The sequence below is a fragment of the Schistocerca americana genome, chromosome X (genome assembly GCF_021461395.2).
Source record: "Schistocerca americana isolate TAMUIC-IGC-003095 chromosome X, iqSchAmer2.1, whole genome shotgun sequence".
Lineage (NCBI taxonomy): Eukaryota > Metazoa > Arthropoda > Insecta > Orthoptera > Acrididae > Schistocerca > Schistocerca americana.
Window position 1 is genome coordinate 945,628,652 of NC_060130.1, and position 18,415 is coordinate 945,647,066.

Consider the following 18,415-nt stretch of genomic DNA (forward strand, 5'->3'; position numbering starts at 1 on the left):
GTTGACAGCTGTTCGACGTGCCTCAGATAGTCAGCAGGAACATGTGCGTTTCATGGATGGCAGCATGCGGGTGGAATATGCCGCCATGCTGCATCGGAGAGGCATGGAAAATGGCTACCTATGGCATGGCATACCACCAGACTGCCTGGGAATGGCAGCAGCAGTGGCTGGCTGTGTGGTGCGGCAAGGTGCCTGGCCACACAAGGGGCCTGGCAATCACTGCGGCAGCTGTTAGGAGAGCATGCTGAAATGGTGGAAGGCTGCATGGGGAACCACGAATGCATGCTCTTGTTATTGTGCATCACATCTGGCACGTCAAGTTTGAAGTACTGCTGGCAGCTTCATTGGGTATGGCATGTTGAACTTCAATTAGGTCAATAAGATGGGCCTAATGGTGAGTGATCCCACTTCTGGCACCAGATGTTAATGACACCAGATGTTAACATGTCAGGATTAGTGAAGAAAGGAAAGCAGTAGGTACTCGTTGAGGTGATGAAGTTAAACATTTATGATAGACATGATGTTTTATTTTAGTAACAAGTAGTTGAAGGCAGGCCTAGAGAAGCCACTGAAACTAAACGGGCTGCTGCCTAAGAGAGCAGGAGGGGAGAGCATCTAACCAGGTTGGAAGCTGCCAGCAGAAGAGAACGGACGGCATGTCTGCTCCTGGTGGATGGACATGGCTCCACCGCCATGTGACCACCTCCAAACGTCCCTATTGGACAGCCAAATTGTAGACGCGCATTTTGGTAGTGATACCTTGTCAGCAAGTTTAGCTGCTGATGGTTCAACACGTGAGTTTCGTAGTGGTTCTGTCAGGTATAATGCAACATGACTTAAGAGCTGAAACTAGCTGCCAGATAGAAGGGAAGGCACTGGTGAACATCAATTGAAATATAAAAAATTAAATTTTTATAATATTGCATCCATTCAGTAATAGCCCCCACTGTACACTGTACACTACTCTCATATCATCCCTAAAGCAGAGCTACCTCCTCCACCAGTTTTGCCACGCTGATGACCATCACCTCTACCTTCACTGTGATTGAAGTCTTTACCATTACCCTCATGGGGGTCCCTCATGAGGTACTATCACCAGGTGAACGAGGGTTTTTAATGAAGTGTTCCTCCTTCCCCTCTTCCTTTCTCTACCGGGCTTTGGACCACCTATGAAAGAGCACTACAGGGCTACTAGGACTACTAGAAATTAGTCATTTATTTGCAAAGTATGACATGCAAAATTTGGCTGAGGCATGAATAGAACTGTAAAATCAGGAAGTTTGCATTGTACCCACCAGTTGGCGGTAAAAGTGCAGTGTCTTGACATAAAGGTAACAAAACAAGAAAAAAGTTTTTGTGTGTTGGAATGTGTTAGGTATCTACACTATCTGATCAAAAGTATCCGGACTCCCTCAAAAACATACATTTTTCATATTAGGAGCATTGTGCTGCCACCTACAGCCAGGTACTCCATATCAGCGACCTTAGTAGTCATTAGACATTGTGAGAGAGCAGAATGGGGTGCTCCGCAGAACTCATGGACTTTGAACATGGTCAGGTGATTGGGTGTCACTTGTGTCATATGTCTGTACATGAGATTTCCACACTGCTAAACATCCCTAGGTCCACTGTTTCCAATGTGATAGTGAAGTGGTAACATGAAGGGACACCTACAGCCAAAAGCCTACAGGCTGACCTCGTCTGTTGACTGACAGAGACCACTGACAGTTGAATAGGGTCGTATTGTGTAATAGGCAGACATCTATCCACACCATCACACAGGAATTCCAAACTGCATCAGGACCCACTGCAAGCAATATGACAGTTGGGCGGGAGATGAGAAAACTTGAATTTCATCATCAAGCAGCTGCTCATAAGCTACACATCATGCCAGTAAATGCCAAATGAAGCCTCGCTTGGTGTAAGGAGCATAAAAATTGGATGATTGAACAGTGCAAAAACATTGTGTGGAGTGACGAATCATGGTACACAATGTGGCAATCCGATGACAGGGTGTGGGTATGGTGAATGTCCAGTGAAAGTCATCTGCCAGCGTGTGTAGTGCCAACAGTAAAACTTGAAGGCAGTGGTGTCACAGTGTGGTCGTGTTTTTCATGGAGGGACACTTGCAGCCCTTGTTGTTTTGCGTGGCACTATCACAGCACAGGCCTACATTAATGTTTTAAGCACCTTCTTGCTTCCCACTGTTAAAGAGCAATTCAGGGATGGTGACTGCATCTTTCAATACGATTGAGCACCTGTTCATAACGCATGGCCTGTGGCAGAGCGGTTACATGACAATAACATCCCTGTAATGGACTGGCCTGCACAGAGTCCTGACCAGAATCCTATAGGACACCTTTGGGAAGTTTTGGAATGCTGACTTCATGTGCCAGGCCTCACCATCTGACATTGATACCTCTCCTCAGTGCAACACTCTGTGAAGAATGGCCTGCCATTCCCCAAGAAACCTTCCAGCACCTGATTGAATGTATGCCTGTGAGAGAATAAGCTGTCATTAAGGCTAAGGGTCAGCCAACACTATGCTGAATTCCAGCATTACTGATTGAGGGTGCCATGAACTTGTAAGTCATTTTCAGCCAGGTATCTGGATTCTTTTGATCACATAGTGTATCTGTTATATCAGTGCAGTGTGCATTCAGAAGGAATTATGCATTGATATTGACAATTTAGGGGCACTTGTTGTCTCTTGTTAACAGAGAAATACTAGTCAACCAAGTGTGCCAGATGCTTTGAAAATGAACGAATCACTTATAATTGCCCTTTACATTTATTATCTCCTGTTTTACATATAGTGCTTTATCAGAAACCTCTAATTTTAAATGTTTATAATTTATTCCTTATTTATGATTCTGGTCATTGCTTCATCTTTGAGCTGTAGCCTTCTACTCTCTGTTGCTATTCATTTTGGAAATAAATTATGTTAATTTACTTTTTATATTGCATGCAATATATCCCTGTCACATAGCTAATTTCAACTTCTATTAATTTTTAGTTTTTCAGTGTTCCTATGCTGCCTCCCTTCACTACTATGACTCTGTCATAGTATGCATTAATACAAATGCAAATCCTTTATTCACCTTTGAGCAACTTTACATTGTGGTGTAAAAAATTTTTTAAAAGTACCAAGTAGAAGATAGAGATGTGGAACCACAGGGTATAGGAGACAACTACAGTGTATAATCACTCAGTCCAAATACTTTGTGATTGTATAAACATACACTGTAGGAGCAACCTAACACGATTAAGTCATCGGGACTGACTCCCAGTCTAAGAATTTCCCATGTAGGGCCCAGGTCAACTGACAGTGATGGTACTTTACAGAGGAATATTTCCCCAGTGCCTGTGGGTACAGTGAGGGCAGCTGCATGGAGTATCAAGGTGGACAGATTGCTCAGAGATAGTTAGGCCTCATGGATGCGTTTTCATCTACAGTGTCAAGGACATCAGGCAATGGCGTATGACGGATGGTGTACAGGTTATAATCATGGAGGTGAGCTGATACGTGGTTGGGCCAGCTGTAGCATGAGTCTGTGTTGGCATCAGGGAGAGTTACAGTGGAGGTGGGGTGGCAGCATTGGAGTGGGGTTCTTTGGAAGTAAACATGGCACAACTATTTTAAAGATATCTTTGCTGAAAATACGGGATGTGAGGGTGGTGGTGTCAGTATTGTGTGGCAGTTTGATGGTCTTGCAGAAGTGCTGCTCAATGGAACCATTTGCAGTTTGGTCATCAGCATGCTGACCTTCAATAAGGATGTCACTGTCTACAAGCTTGATGTGGACGTCCTTGGGAAGGAAGTTGCGGACGTTCAGTCATAATACAAAGGTTGACAGTACGGAGTCGCTAAAAGAAGAGTCAGCAAGTGATGGGGAGGGGGCTGCTTGTCACATGTTGTCATCCACTGAGATGTCTTGAAGTGCCCACGTGGGTTTGAGTCAGTTGATCAACACGGTTGTAGATTTTCTGTCTGTTAAATACGTGATAGGTTCAATCGTCTCTTCAGGGCCTGAGCAGAGGTGGTGTAAGGCAGGTCATACCATGTCATTTCTTAACATTACAAAGTCACAGTCTGTGAGTGTTTTGTGAAAAATATTTTGACAATGAGTGTGGGAGGGGTGGTGCTATATGGAGGCATACTATGTGGCTCTTAACATGCACAACAGTCTGAAAAGTTGGAGGAGGTGTAGGTGACTGTCTTTGAAAGATGAAGTGTGCTGGTCAGTTAGTTAATTAGTTAGTTACGTGTTCCATTGATCAATAGCATGGAAAACTGTTACGATGTGGAACGTGGAACTGGGAGGGTAAGTGTTGCCCTGTATGGAATTTTGGCCATTGAAGTTCAGAGCTTGTGTTTTTGTGCTGCGTAAACTCTCAGGAGAACCCACAGGAGCGCCTCAGTCCATAGTCCACTGTGGCACAAGAGGGCTGCTTTTAACATGTGGTACCATTGCTCAGTCAAACAGTTGCTTTTATGCTGTAGTTCTGAAGTGTTTAGTGCCTATCATGTTGCAAAGTTCAAAGAAGAGGGCACAATCAAAACTGTCTACCCTGTCTGTTGTGATGTACACAGGGCAAGCAAAACATGAGATGCCTGTTTCCATAAATTATTTGATGGTAGTTTTGGTCATTATCTCTTCTAGCGCTGTTGCTTTGACCCATCATGTGACCTGATCAATCACTGAGAAGATATATAGATATCATTAGAAATGAGTAATGGCCCGATGAGGTCAACATGTTGAAAGGACCTTTCGGGATTTGGAAATGGCATATGGGAGGTTGCGTGTGATGTGAGACTTTGCTCTTTTGACACAGAGTACACATTCAAGTCCAAATTTCACAGTCTTTCTTTATGTTAGACCACACAAACATGTTGGTCACTAGTCGAGTGGTTGGGTGAATGCCCAGATGTGGTCAATTGTGAGGCTGTTTGAATATGATAGGGTGAAATCATTGAGGTACCAGAGGCTGCATCCAATTTTGTGAGGTGTCACAACTTGTATGGTGGGTTGGCCTCAAAATAGGGTGAGATTCAATCTAGATTCATGGTCGGGCTGTGAATGAGAGTTTGTAGCTGTTCATCATGTTGTTGTGCCGCAGTGAACTGATCGTAGTCAAGGGTAGATGACAAGGCACTGATGTATGAAAAATAATCTGCTACAATGTGCTCCATGCCTTGGAGGTGATGGAAGTCCATGGGAAACTGGGCAACATTTTCTAAATGCTGAAACTGTAGGGAGCAGGTGTCCTTGGGTGGTTTTCAAATAGAGTCAGCAAGTGGGTGGTGATTGGAGTAGATAATCAGGCCTCCTCCTTCATCCAGTCTGAAGTAGCATACTGCTTCTTAGAATGCCAGTAACTCCCTGTCGTACACAGACCACTTGCTTTGTGACAATGTGAGTTTGCATGAAAAGAATCAGAGTGGCTGCTGCACACACACTCCCTCCCCCCCCCCTTCCCCCACCTCCCCCAACCTCTTGCTGTAGCTGATAGTGGAGTCAGTTATGTCTGCTGGTATGATGAGCTGTACATCAGGGAGGGGTGTGCAAGTTGATAGCCTGGGTATGACTGTCTTTAATACTTTTAAAAGCAGATTGCATCTCATTTATCTATGTGAATTTGCATTTGTTGGTGGTATTCTTGCCAGCGAGGGCTTGTGTTAGAATGGGTGCTTGCAGGGAGGCTCTAATAACTATGTAGTTCTTCACAGTCTCACAGTGAAGGCAGTTGTTGGATAATGGTGTGGGATGGATACCTGATGCATTAACAATGTGTCCAAGGAAGATGTGTCTAAGTTGACATTTGTCTTCATTGATTATGGTGTCAGCATGAGATATGGCATCAAAAATTTGTTTGAGATGGTTTGTGAGAGGTCTCATCTGGAGAACAATTAAAATGTTAGCTGTCCATAATGATATGAGTATCAAAGATTCTGTAATCACTGCAAAAGCTGAGAGAGCCATTCTTTTTGGGTACCAGTTTTATGGGAGAATCCCAGGAGCTGCTGGAGGAGTGAACTATCCCTGCTTGTAAGATCCCAACCACTGCCACTTTGGTGGCCCTAACTAGGTCTGGCAGTCATTGACATGGCCTGTGGTGGACCATGGGGCCATGTGTAGTGACAATCTTCTGGACTTTTCTGTTTGTAAAGGCACACAATCTGAATCATTCTGGCAGGAGGGTGCACAAATACTCAAAGGCAATTGATGTAGCTGGTCAAGATATTGCATAGAGTTTCCGCTCAGTGTTATCATACTGCAAGTGAAAGTTCATTTCACGCATGTTGAAGTAGAGTTGTTGAATATTGTGGTTGATGGCGTTCCTAAAGGAGCCATTGACCATCAGATGGGTGTGTGGGATGGGGAGGGGGAGGGGGGGGGGGGGGGTAGCGATGCCATTATGTTTTGCCACTGATCGTGTGTGGCCGAAAATGCCTGTGGCAAAGCAAGCACTGGATTATGATGCTGTTAGTCCAATCTGGGACCTCGAGAAAGTGGCGGAGAAAGTTTGTACTGATAACTGGTTCTTTTACATTCACAATGATAAATGTCCACATGAATATTTCTTTGAGGCTAAGTGTGCAGAGTTGTGAGCCATAGACTCAGACATTGTAATTATTTGCTGCACAGAGTAGAATGAATGTGTGGGATGGTGTTTGACCTGGTGAGGAGGGTGGCAAAGTGCCGACCTGTAAGCCTGTGTCAACAAGGTATAATCGGTATAGTTGTATAGATAAAGTCATTTATCATGGATGTGGCTGGGCAGATATGGTCTATCATTGTAATTTTGGGCATTGACGTGACTTAAAAATTTGACACAGTCCTGTGTATCTCCAGCAAACCATGTGTGTGGCTTGGAAAATTGCATGGAGGATGGAAATTGTGGGCAGAATTAGCATATGTTGAATGATACCAATAAAAATGGTTCTGCACATGCACAGCATGATCAGCAGTGGAGTCATGGACATGACATGCTTGACCATGTTTTGCGCAGGTGTGGCACAGATTATGGGGAGGTGCTGGTTTGTTGATGGTAAATGGTGACATCAGTGTTGATGGAAGTTGAGCAGGTCAGATCGGCTCTGCTCATAGTTGGTGGTCCATTGCTTGTACTGCTATTGAAGTTCCAAGTCAGGCTTGTGGCCATCATTGCATGGTTATTAATGTACTGCCTGTATTGTGTGGTTGATTGTATTCGATCAGCAAGCTTAAGGTGTGCATCCAGGGGTTCATGTTTGGGCAACCATTCTCAGTTGCACTTGCACAGGAAGCTTCACAACCCACACAGTTAGTCATGCATAAGATGGATATCAGTCTGTGTGTGGAGGTGAAGTTGACCCTATAGTTGTGATGGGGTCTTGTCACTTAAAACTTTGTTATAAATGACATCATGAATTTGCTTCTCCAGGGAGCGGGCGAGGTGGAAGAGTATAGAGCAGCCTTCAAGGGTTCATATTTGTTGTCTGATAGTGGGGAGTGGTTGGGGGGGGGGGGGGGGGTGGAGGTGAGAATTATATCACTTATTGTGTCTCCTATATGTTCTCCCAATTGGCTTGGTAAAGTGACAAATTTAGTGTCATCGCTGATGACGTCAGTCGATGTAGAGATATTGTCCATGAAGGCAAACCACAAAGTATGTTGGTCTGGCCAGAAAAGCTGTGATTTGAGGTCTGTCCTGTGGCTGGAACATTATCCAAACATGGACAGATACAATATGCAGATTAGATTAGATTAGATTAGTACTTGTTCCATAGATCATGAATACGACACTTCGTAATGATGTGGAACATGTCAGGTTAATAAAAGGTGTCTATACAAGATATTACATTAGACAAAACATTACATGACACTCAATATTTTTAATTTTTTTTTATTTTTTTTGTTTTATATATATATACACTCCTGGAAATTGAAATAAGAACACCGTGAATTCATTGTCCCAGGAAGGGGAAACTTTATTGACACATTCCTGGGGTCAGATACATCACATGATCACACTGACAGAACCACAGGCACATAGACACAGGCAACAGAGCATGCACAATGTCGGCACTAGTACAGTGTATATCCACCTTTCGCAGCAATGCAGGCTGCTATTCTCCCATGGAGACGATCGTAGAGATGCTGGATGTAGTCCTGTGGAACGGCTTGCCATGCCATTTCCACCTGGCGCCTCAGTTGGACCAGCGTTCGTGCTGGACGTGCAGACCGCGTGAGACGACGCTTCATCCGGTCCCAAACATGCTCAATGGGGGACAGATCCGGAGATCTTGCTGGCCAGGGTAGTTGACTTACACCTTCTAGAGCACGTTGGGTGGCACGGGATACATGTGGACGTGCATTGTCCTGTTGGAACAGCAAGTTCCCTCGCCGGTCTAGGAATGGTAGAACGATGGGTTCGATGACGGTTTGGATGTACCGTGCACTATTCAGTGTCCCCTCGACGATCACCAGTGGTGTACGGCCAGTGTAGGAGATCGCTCCCCACACCATGATGCCGGGTGTTGGCCCTGTGTGCCTCGGTCGTATGCAGTCCTGATTGTGGCGCTCACCTGCACGGCGCCAAACACGCATACAACCTTCATTGGCACCAAGGCAGAAGCGACTCTCATCGCTGAAGACGACACGTCTCCATTCGTCCCTCCATTCACGCCTGTCGCGACACCACTGGAGGCGGGCTGCACGATGTTGGGGCGTGAGCGGAAGACGGCCTAACGGTGTGCGGGACCGTAGCCCAGCTTCATGGAGACGGTTGCGAATGGTCCTCGCCGATACCCCAGGAGCAACAGTGTCCCTAATTTGCTGGGAAGTGGCGGTGCGGTCCCCTACAGCACTGCGTAGGATCCTACGGTCTTGGCGTGCATCCGTGCGTCGCTGCGGTCCGGTCCCAGGTCGACGGGCACGTGCACCTTCCGCTGACCACTGGCGACAACATCGATGTACTGTGGAGACCTCACGCCCCACGTGTTGAGCAATTCGGCGGTACGTCCACCCGGCCTCCCGCATGCCTACTATACGCTGTCGCTCAAAGTCCGTCACCTGCACATACGATTCACGTCCACCAGTGTTAAAGACTGCGATGGAGCTCCGTATGCCACGGCAAACTGGCTGACACTGACGGCGGCGGTGCACAAATGCTGCGCAGCTAGCGCCATTCGACGGCCAACACCGCGGTTCCTGGTGTGTCCGCTGTGCTGTGCGTGTGATCATTGCTTGTACAGCCCTCTCGCAGTGTCCGGAGCAAGTATGGTGGGTCTGACACACCGGTGTCAATGTGTTCTTTTTTCCATTTCCAGGAGTGTATATATAAACAAAAAAAAAAAAAAAAAAAAATTCACCAGTTAATTCTTGTCTGTCGGGTGTGACAGCTATACTTGTATCATCGGCAAAGAGTACCAGCTTTGCATCTTCATGAATATAGAATGGCAAGTCATTAATATATATTCTTGATTGTTCCCCAGTTTGAGAAATCACCAGTTTTTTGCATATTATGTAAACTGTTTATTTCAACTTTCTGCACTCTTCCAGTTAGGTATGATTTAAACCATTTGACCACTGTCCCATTCATACCACAGTACTTGAGCTTCTCTAGAAGTATTCCATGATATACACAATCAAAAGCCTTTGATAGATCACAAAAAATCCCAATGGGTGACTTCCGGTTACTCAGAGGATTTAATATTTCATTAGGGAAAGTATATATAGCATTTTCCGTTGAGAAACCCTTCTGGAAACCAAACTGACATTTTGTTAAAATTTTATTTTTACAAATGTGTGAAGCTACTCTACAATACATTACTTTTTCAAGAATTTTGGATAAGGCAGTCAGAAGAGAGATTGGGCAGTAGGTGCTGACATCAGTCATATCCTCTTTTTTATGCAGTGATTTAACAATGGCATACTTCAGTCTATCTAGGAAAATGCTCTGCTTCAGAGAGCTATTACATATGTGGCTAAGAATCCCACTTATTTCTTGGGAACAAGTTTTTATTATCCTGCTGGAAATGCCATCAATTCCATGTGAGCTTTTATTCTTGAGAGAGTTTATTATCTTCCTAATTTCAGAAGGAGAGGTGGGTGGAATTTCAATTGTAGTAAATGCTGTGGGTAAGGCCGCTTCCATTAACTGCCTTGCTTCTTCTAACATTTACATCCTATTTTCTCTACAACATTTAAAAAAATGATTATTCAAAATGTTTTCGACTTCCAGTTTGTTGTTTATCAAGTTTCCATTCGTTTTGATGGTGATACCGTCATCCTGTACTCTTGGTTGTTCTGTCTCCCTTGTAATAATATTCCAAATTGTTTTGATTTTGTTATCAGAGGTATTATTCTCAGACATGATGCAGATGCTTCTGGACTTTTTAATAACCTTTCTTAATGTCGCACAGTAGTTTTTATAATATTTGGCTGTTTCTGGGTCATTACTCTTTCTTGTTGTTAGATACAGTTCCCTTTTGTGGTTACAAGATATTTTTATTCCTTTAGTAAGCCAAGATTTTTTGCATGGTTTCTTATAATTAGATTGAACTACTTTCTTGGGGAAACAGTTTTCAAATTCTCTTACAAGTGTATCATGAAATAAGTTATATTTTAAATTAGCATCTGGTTCCTTGTACACCTCATCCCAGTCTAACTGCTGAAGATTTTCTCTGAAATTTCTAATTGTTGAGTCATTAATTGAACACACGACTTTGGAGGGTAGTTTTGAATTACTGAATGGAGCTGTGTCATATACTGTAACTAGCTGAGCATCATGATCAGATAGCCCATTCTCAACAGGACAAGAATTTATGTTTTTAAACCTATCTTGGTCTATAAAAGTGTTATCTATCAATGTGCTGCTGTCCTTTACTACCCGAGTAGGAAAATTAATGACAGATGTCAAATTGAAAGAACCGAGCAAGACTTCCAGATCATTCTTCCCATTTCACTCTTTCAGTGAATCAACACTGAAGTCCCCAAAAATAATAATTTGCTTTCCCCTATTTGACAGATAGCACAGCAAGGCCTCCAGGTTTTCCAGAAATAAATGAAAGTTTCCTGAAGGTGACCCATATACCGTTACAATTATAAAAGAGCCCTTCTTCAGTTTAAGTTGACAGGAAGATGCTTCTATATGTTGCTCTAGACAAAACTTTTTTGTATCTAAGCTTTCTACACAGTGATAACTTTTGACATATATGGCAGCTCCTCCTCCCACCTTATTCTCTCTACTCATATGTGCAGCTAGTTTATAACCACTGATATTTACCTTTTCCATATCAGACACAATGTGATGCTCAGAGAGGCATAGTATATCTTTTACATTATCAGATTCAATGTCATCTAAACAAACCAGGAGCTCATCTACTTTATTCTTCAATCCCGGAATATTTTGGTGAAAAATGGTAACATTATTTTTTACTTTACTTTTGTGAGAATCTACTTTTTTCTTTAATCCACCAATATTTTGGTTAAATAAGGTAAAATTATTATTTACTTTCCTGTTGTGAGAATTTTGTGAGTTTTGGACCTCTCTAGCACCTGCCTGCCTGAAATTCTCATTGGACACTGATATTAGTCTAAAAAAGAGGTACATCCATGAGTACTAGTGCCCCCCCCTAATGGATTTTGCTAACAACCCTGCCAGTTTACCCTTCCCTTTCCTATTGAGATGTAGGCCATGCCTTGTGAAATCCCCCCTATCAATAGCCTCGACAGGAACCAATCGAATGTCTGACAGTGTGGTCGCCCTACGCAACTAATCCAACTCCATATTTACCCTCCTGACAGATCGGTTCAACTGAGGCTGATCATGCCCCACAAAAGCAGGCACCAGCCCAACACTGGTTTGGGTCATTGCCGAGGCTATTTTCACCAGGTAGGAGGCAGCATGGGAGGCAATGCAGTTGTCTGAATGAATACCAGAGTGATGATGTTTGCATGCGATGTGGTTGTCTTTTTTAAAACAATTAAACAGGAATCCAAAAACTTGGAATTCCATGGCTTGATTGTATCCTGACTTGCAAAGGGAATGGGGTCCCATGCAAGATCTCAAAGTACATGTTATCTGCATTGTTCAGTGGTGTTACACATTAATGTATAACTGTCCTGGAGAGTGTAACTGTCACTTTTTATCACACAAGCTGCATGTGGGGTGTTATCCTTAACAGCTGATGTCATGATTTGAGAAGCATTGTCCACAAGCAAAAATTGCACAACATAATGTGGGCCCACTGACATCATTGTTATTACACAATAGTCTGGAATGTTGAAATTTGCATGCAATCACCATCATTGGGAGCTATGAATGAAGATCCATAGAGTATAGGAGACCATTACAATGAATAATTACTTGATTCATATACTCTGACTGACACTTTTATTGATGATACAGACATTGATAAATACGATAAGGTCATCAGATTGACTGCCGGTCACAGAGTTTCCTGTGCTTCATGGAACAGTGTTCCCACAATAAATGACAATAACAGTAACAGAGTGATTACAAAATCAATGCTCTACATAGTTAGGTTTATGACAAAGAAAATAACTAGTGAAACATGTAAATGACATTAAGTACTAGACAGTAATAAAATAACTACACAACATGACATATACAGTTGTAAAATGGAGTCTGTTCTTTATTTACAGTGCATTCTCATCTGAAATATAAATAATTTGACACACTCTCAAATAACTCTTGATAAGGTTAAAATCCTTAATTTTCATCCATTTCATGAGATGTAGTAATTTCAAACTTGGGCAGATGGAATGAAAAGCTTTGAACTGTTTCTTATGTATTTGGTACAATCAAACTAAGGCATCATAATGGAGAGAGGCATGTAATTGCATAATGGTGAGTGGAAAGTAAACCCTATCACAGAACATGTAAATAAGACACAAAATCAAATAAATAAAAGTGGGCATTGAGAGTGTGATTGAGCAAGGGAGGGACACAGTGTGATAACATTTATCATTGCTAAGCTGGATGCAAATGTAATCACTGAAATTTTGTAACAATTCTTAGCTTTTCATCTAGGGTCTTCTCATTTTTGTAAATACTTTCCAGTCATTCACTTTGGTGCAGCAGAAGTCTGAACTGCAGTAGCTAATAAGAAGAGATGAAGAAAATGCCAACAGCAGTGGTGCTAGTAACAGCACCACTGGTAATATTGGCAACATTTGATTTTTCATTGTTGTTGGTAAAACTTCTAAACTAACATCAGCTTTCTAATTTTTCATTTCATTAAAAAACTGACATTACGAGAATGTTTTATCATGGACTGGACAATTGCATAATGCACTATAGCTCTGAGGAGGGATTTTGTTTCGTTCAGGAAAAATTTACTGTCATGACCACTTTAGATGTATTGTCCTACCATTTTTTGGCAGGACCTAATACTCCTAGATCTCTGAATATTTTCCAATGGAGGTATAAACAGTCATTGTGCCTATTGAGGTATTAGTTCTTTGCCAAGGTAGAGTAGCCCGATATTATGTGATCCGCTGTCTCCAGGTCTACTCCACAAAGTTGATATCTTTTGTCTTCTGTAGCTTCCATTGTTAATTTTTTTTGCAGTCCTTCATCCTTAATACTTGAACTTATGCAGCCAGTATTAGAGATTCTACCTCTGCTCTCATTATCCGCTTTTAAGCCAAAGATATGTCTGACCTGTGTCAAAATTTGAGCTCCCCAGATGATTTTGGTACTGACCATAGAGAGATTTCTATGCCCAAAGTTCTTTTAGCTTAATTCTCAGCTTCAGCTACCTCTAATGACCATACTGTCAATGGGATTTTAAGCCCTGATTTTCCATCTAAGTATCAGTTTAGATGTTACATTACTGTAGCAAGCCAGCCAGCATCAATATTTCTCCATTCCACGAGAACTTCTGTGCAACCATCTTAGTCTAAAATCCAGATACAGAATTACAATATGGTGATTCTGTTTGTTTCAGACCTTCCCCACCTTCATTATGTGTTGTGTACAGTCTGTTGATGTCAGTTCTGGGGTGCGCTGTAGCATACATAGTAAGAAACTTTCATTTCTTACATCCTGTAGACAAAATGTTTTGTTGGTTCCAATATACCAGACCAATGTTGTATTCAGTTACAGGAACTGTCAGTTATACTGAAGCCATAATTCCATTCTTAAAGCTGAGATTTGTTCTGAGCACCAGTTTTACTCCTTGTACAATTTTGTGCTGAATTTCATGCATCAAAAAATGATCCACCCTTTTCAAATATATGCACTTGTGTTATTAACAGGACATTTGGTGTATAAAAGTTGTTACATGGAAGTAATATGAAAATAGTAGGAATTATAAAATTTTCATTGTATGAATGATGCGTAATCTTGTGGAACCTAAAAACTTCTGAAAAAATTGTTGATTTGGAAATGGCTAATTACATTATCTGTGGTGTAAAAATTTCAAGCCTAGCATTTTGTTTGCAAAACTTTATATATATCAGATGATGGAAAACCTTCTATTCTTTGACATTTTTCAAAATTTCACATAATTCTGCTAAATTTCAGGACAAACATTAATCAGTTTAATTTGTAGTGAAACATTTGTTGTTGAGGGGGGGCGGGGATGTACACTGATAAATAATATTTGAATATTTGTTATACCTAAAATTATAAATGCTGCACAAGAAAATATATATGTAAATTACGTATTTCCAGTAACTGAAAAGGTGCATATGACTTAAGATTAAGTGTTCTGGATAACAAGACAGAGGTAAATCAGGTATAAGTGAAATTAATATATTGGATTAACTATCATTGGTTTTCTACACTGGCTAGAATGAATATATTTTTAGGCAGTTTTCTACACTTATTTAGGCAATACTGAGCTAGAGTCCCACCTCCACTTCAAAAACACAAAATAAAGCAATTAAAATACAAACACAGACAGGAAAAGTTTACACTCTTGACAAATATATGGTGGACACAGTTTTTGTTCTTAAAGATGTTGTAACTGATATTTATAGTAAATAAGAAAGGCATCTGGCCACAGACTAAAAGTAAAATAATGGTCATTTCATGGGTGGATAATCACCCATCACTAAAGACACTGCCACAGACAGGTCAAATGCTGAAAAGAAACATGATACAAAAGAAAGGCAGAAGTTCTGAGATAAATTTTCTGCGTGGTTCTTGTTTTAAACTCGTATTATCTATGATGACAAGTTAGGAATTGTTCATTTAACTGTCTCCACAAGTTACATGCATATTTCTTATCACATATTCTGTTCTATCAGATATATTCATTCTCATTTTCAGATTGTAATTCAAGTGGGAGAAGAGTTGGATGGAATGGTAATGATTCGAAATGGAGAAAATCAACAAGGAGTCTGTCCTCTTAAGTTCCTGCAAGAAGTGTGACAAAGAATCCAGCAAAGGGTAGAAATGGTTTCTGGGCCTTGCTCCTCATCAAATGTCAAAAGAAACACATTTGCACATAAATACACCAGCAGGAAACTACCAACTCCAGCATCATATATGAAATATATATTTGATGGTTCTTTAATGGATGTGACTTCACCTACAGTATTATCCTGTAATTTTCAGTGTGGCTGTACTAGGGACGGGGGAAAAGCAAAATTACCATTAATCAATGTCTTGAGTGAGAAAATTCACAACAGCACACCAAAAGCAAAGAAAAATAATGCAATTCGAGATTTTTTTTCAAGTTCAAGTCGCCCATTAAGAATATCACCAGCACTATCAATATCTGATGACAGTGACACAAGCTTTTTCTTTAGAGAAGCTACACATTCTCAGGTCAGACCACTATCAGTCCAAATAAATCCACATTAGTCATTTCGGCTGATGAAGTTCATCATAACAATAGATTTTTGTATGGCTATTTATGAAACTAATATATATTCAACATTTTTTAAGTCTGGTAACACTTCTATGGAAGTACACATGACAAACAAATATATCCCAAGAAATCTGATGTACAAATTTATTCAAATTAACAGTTTCATGGATAACACAGCATTAACAACTAAGGAATATATAAATATATGATGTACCGTTCCAAGAAGGAAAAGAAAATTATTGCTTTCATCATTGTTCCCTAGAGCACTGAGTAAACATTTGATTTCTCACATTCCTTATTTCATAATGAACATGTTAAAGGCATCTATAGTTTCAATATTACTATTAACACATTATGGATGTATTACAGTATGATGATGTATTAAATGATGATATGAAATCGTATATATTATCCAAATGAAAAAAGTTAGCTTTTGTGTCACAGTAGCTGTAGAGTAGTTCTATATCACTGGAATAATGCATAGCAGTGAATTAGATGAATAGAAGAATATGGTATGTTTGTGATGTACATATGCTGATTTTGTCTATTTGGTTGATTGTTCTGCTGAGGTAGCTGACAGATCTCAGAACCTATTGAAAGTGCTGTAATTCTTTGTGAGCAGTACTTCATTTGTTTTCATATTGTAAATGACTTGTAAGAATAAAATCACAATAGTCATCCTTTCTCATTTTTCCCACAGTGTTATTTCTAAATCCCATTCACAACCCATTTTGATTTCCAACTATGCTTTTATTCAGTTCTACATAGCCTCTTTGAAATGCTATTTACTGAGTTGTAGAATATATTGAAACTATTCTAAATAAATCCTATGTAGTTGTACATTGAATGTGACAACATAAGCTGCAACAATTACTTGTGACACAGTTGGTTGTAACTTCAAATGAAATTAAGTTAAGCTTTGTAAAATATTGTACTTCCTTTATGTCTGTAATCAGTGTCTTATAATACCTTAGAAAGTAGTAAAAAATTCCAGGTAGGACTGGAGTTACTTCTAATGTAAATACCATAGCTAACATGTAGTACTGAACTTCAATTTTGGTTATTCAGAAAACTGAACAAAAGTAAATGAAAATTTATGTTGCTGTTGATAATATTTGTATTCAGTAAGTCAAAAAGCTTTACATTCAACAAGCAAATACAAAAAAATGGCCCTACATCTTGTGCATATGTTACCAGACATAGACAGCATCATCAGCAAAAGCACCTAAAAGGTTTTTAACTGACAAACTGTTGTAGTATCTACTCTGTGATTACTGTGCTTTTTTACATCCATACAAAATCATATATAGGCCACTTCTTTGTCATTTATGGAACATAGTGGTGTATTTTCATTCAGACCTCATGCAAATGCCCTTCTGATTTTTATGAAACAAATATAAACAGCCAGTGCAGTCAGAAAAGAGAATTTAAGGAAAATGTTGGTGTACATAATGCAATCTGTCATAAAATGGTATTATTTTTGACATATTTTAGAAATTTCTTAAATCTACAATTCCTAGCTTTGCATTTGATGACTGAAATTACCATATAACTCAGTTTTAACCACAACAAAAGCAGAAAACTATTTTCAGTAACTCAAAAATATTTGTACCATGTAATGGAACATTTCTATGACTTTGTTAAAGAACAGGAGGGTGCATTACATTTTCATTGTAAAGGAATTTAAGACATGCCACTGATATATTGTGACACTTCTAGTTGCAAACTCAAAGTCTTGAGATCTATTATATTATGAGATCACTTTGTACTATGTTGTGTATTGTGTGTCTATCAGGCATAACTGTGTAAAATACGGCTATTTCTTCAGTGTACCATCTTTCTTATTTGAAATAATAATTTGTATTGAAGACTTACTTTATGTTTTGTAGTCTTAAATGTGGATTAAAAATAAATGTTGCACTCTATGAATAAATGTGAGCAGTATATTCATGGTTACCATTTTTCTCTGTTTCTTTTACATACAGTATCACATTTTCCCTAATTCCCTTTAATTAAATCTAAGACTAGGCTGTATCTCCTTAGCTATATATTCATAAATATATTTTCAAAAAGCAATGTCTTATTAGCACTTCACTTAGTATGAAGTGTTTCAGATTTCCCAGTGATCTTTACTGCTCTAATTATTATGACTACCATCCTTTATGTATCCTAAGTTCACAAGTAAATAAGTTATCTAGGAAAGTTAACTGAAAATATTTGCAATATGCATAGAGAGAAATGAACTCACAAAGGTGCAACAGATGGAAACAAATAGAAAACTATAAAACGGCTGATGTACTAATTTTCAGAATCAGAGTCTTTGTCCAATGACAAAGGAAATGAATGGTAGGTAGAAACGATGTGGGCAATGATTTAGGAGACAGAAAAAGTCACCCAGTGCCCCAGCTCAAGGGAGACTTATTGGGCAGGATGAGAGTGAAAAGTTTTTTATTTGTGTTGTACAACATTTTCTAAATCTCAAAGCATCTTCCTCAATATGGCAGCACACTTTGTAATTTCTATACTTACTTTTGATACACAATATTTATTTTGCTACACAATGTCAAATTTTCCATTTTA

General features: G+C 40.1%; 1 protein-coding gene across 3 annotated transcripts in view; it reads left to right on the forward strand.

Annotated features, from left to right (window-relative positions):
* LOC124555076 (SH3 and cysteine-rich domain-containing protein) overlaps positions 1-17,718 on the forward strand; it is a 981,469-nt gene extending 963,751 nt beyond the window's left edge. The window contains exon 17 of one of the 3 annotated variants that reach the window (XM_047128864.1): positions 15,292-17,718. In XM_047128864.1, coding sequence (XP_046984820.1) covers positions 15,292-15,393 — 102 coding nt within the window. In that variant the 3' untranslated portion in view covers positions 15,394-17,718. The remainder of the gene's footprint in view (positions 1-15,291) is intronic. The other 2 variants (XM_047128865.1, XM_047128866.1) reach the window with 2 other exon arrangements.
* The last annotated feature ends 697 nt before the right edge of the window (positions 17,719-18,415 follow it).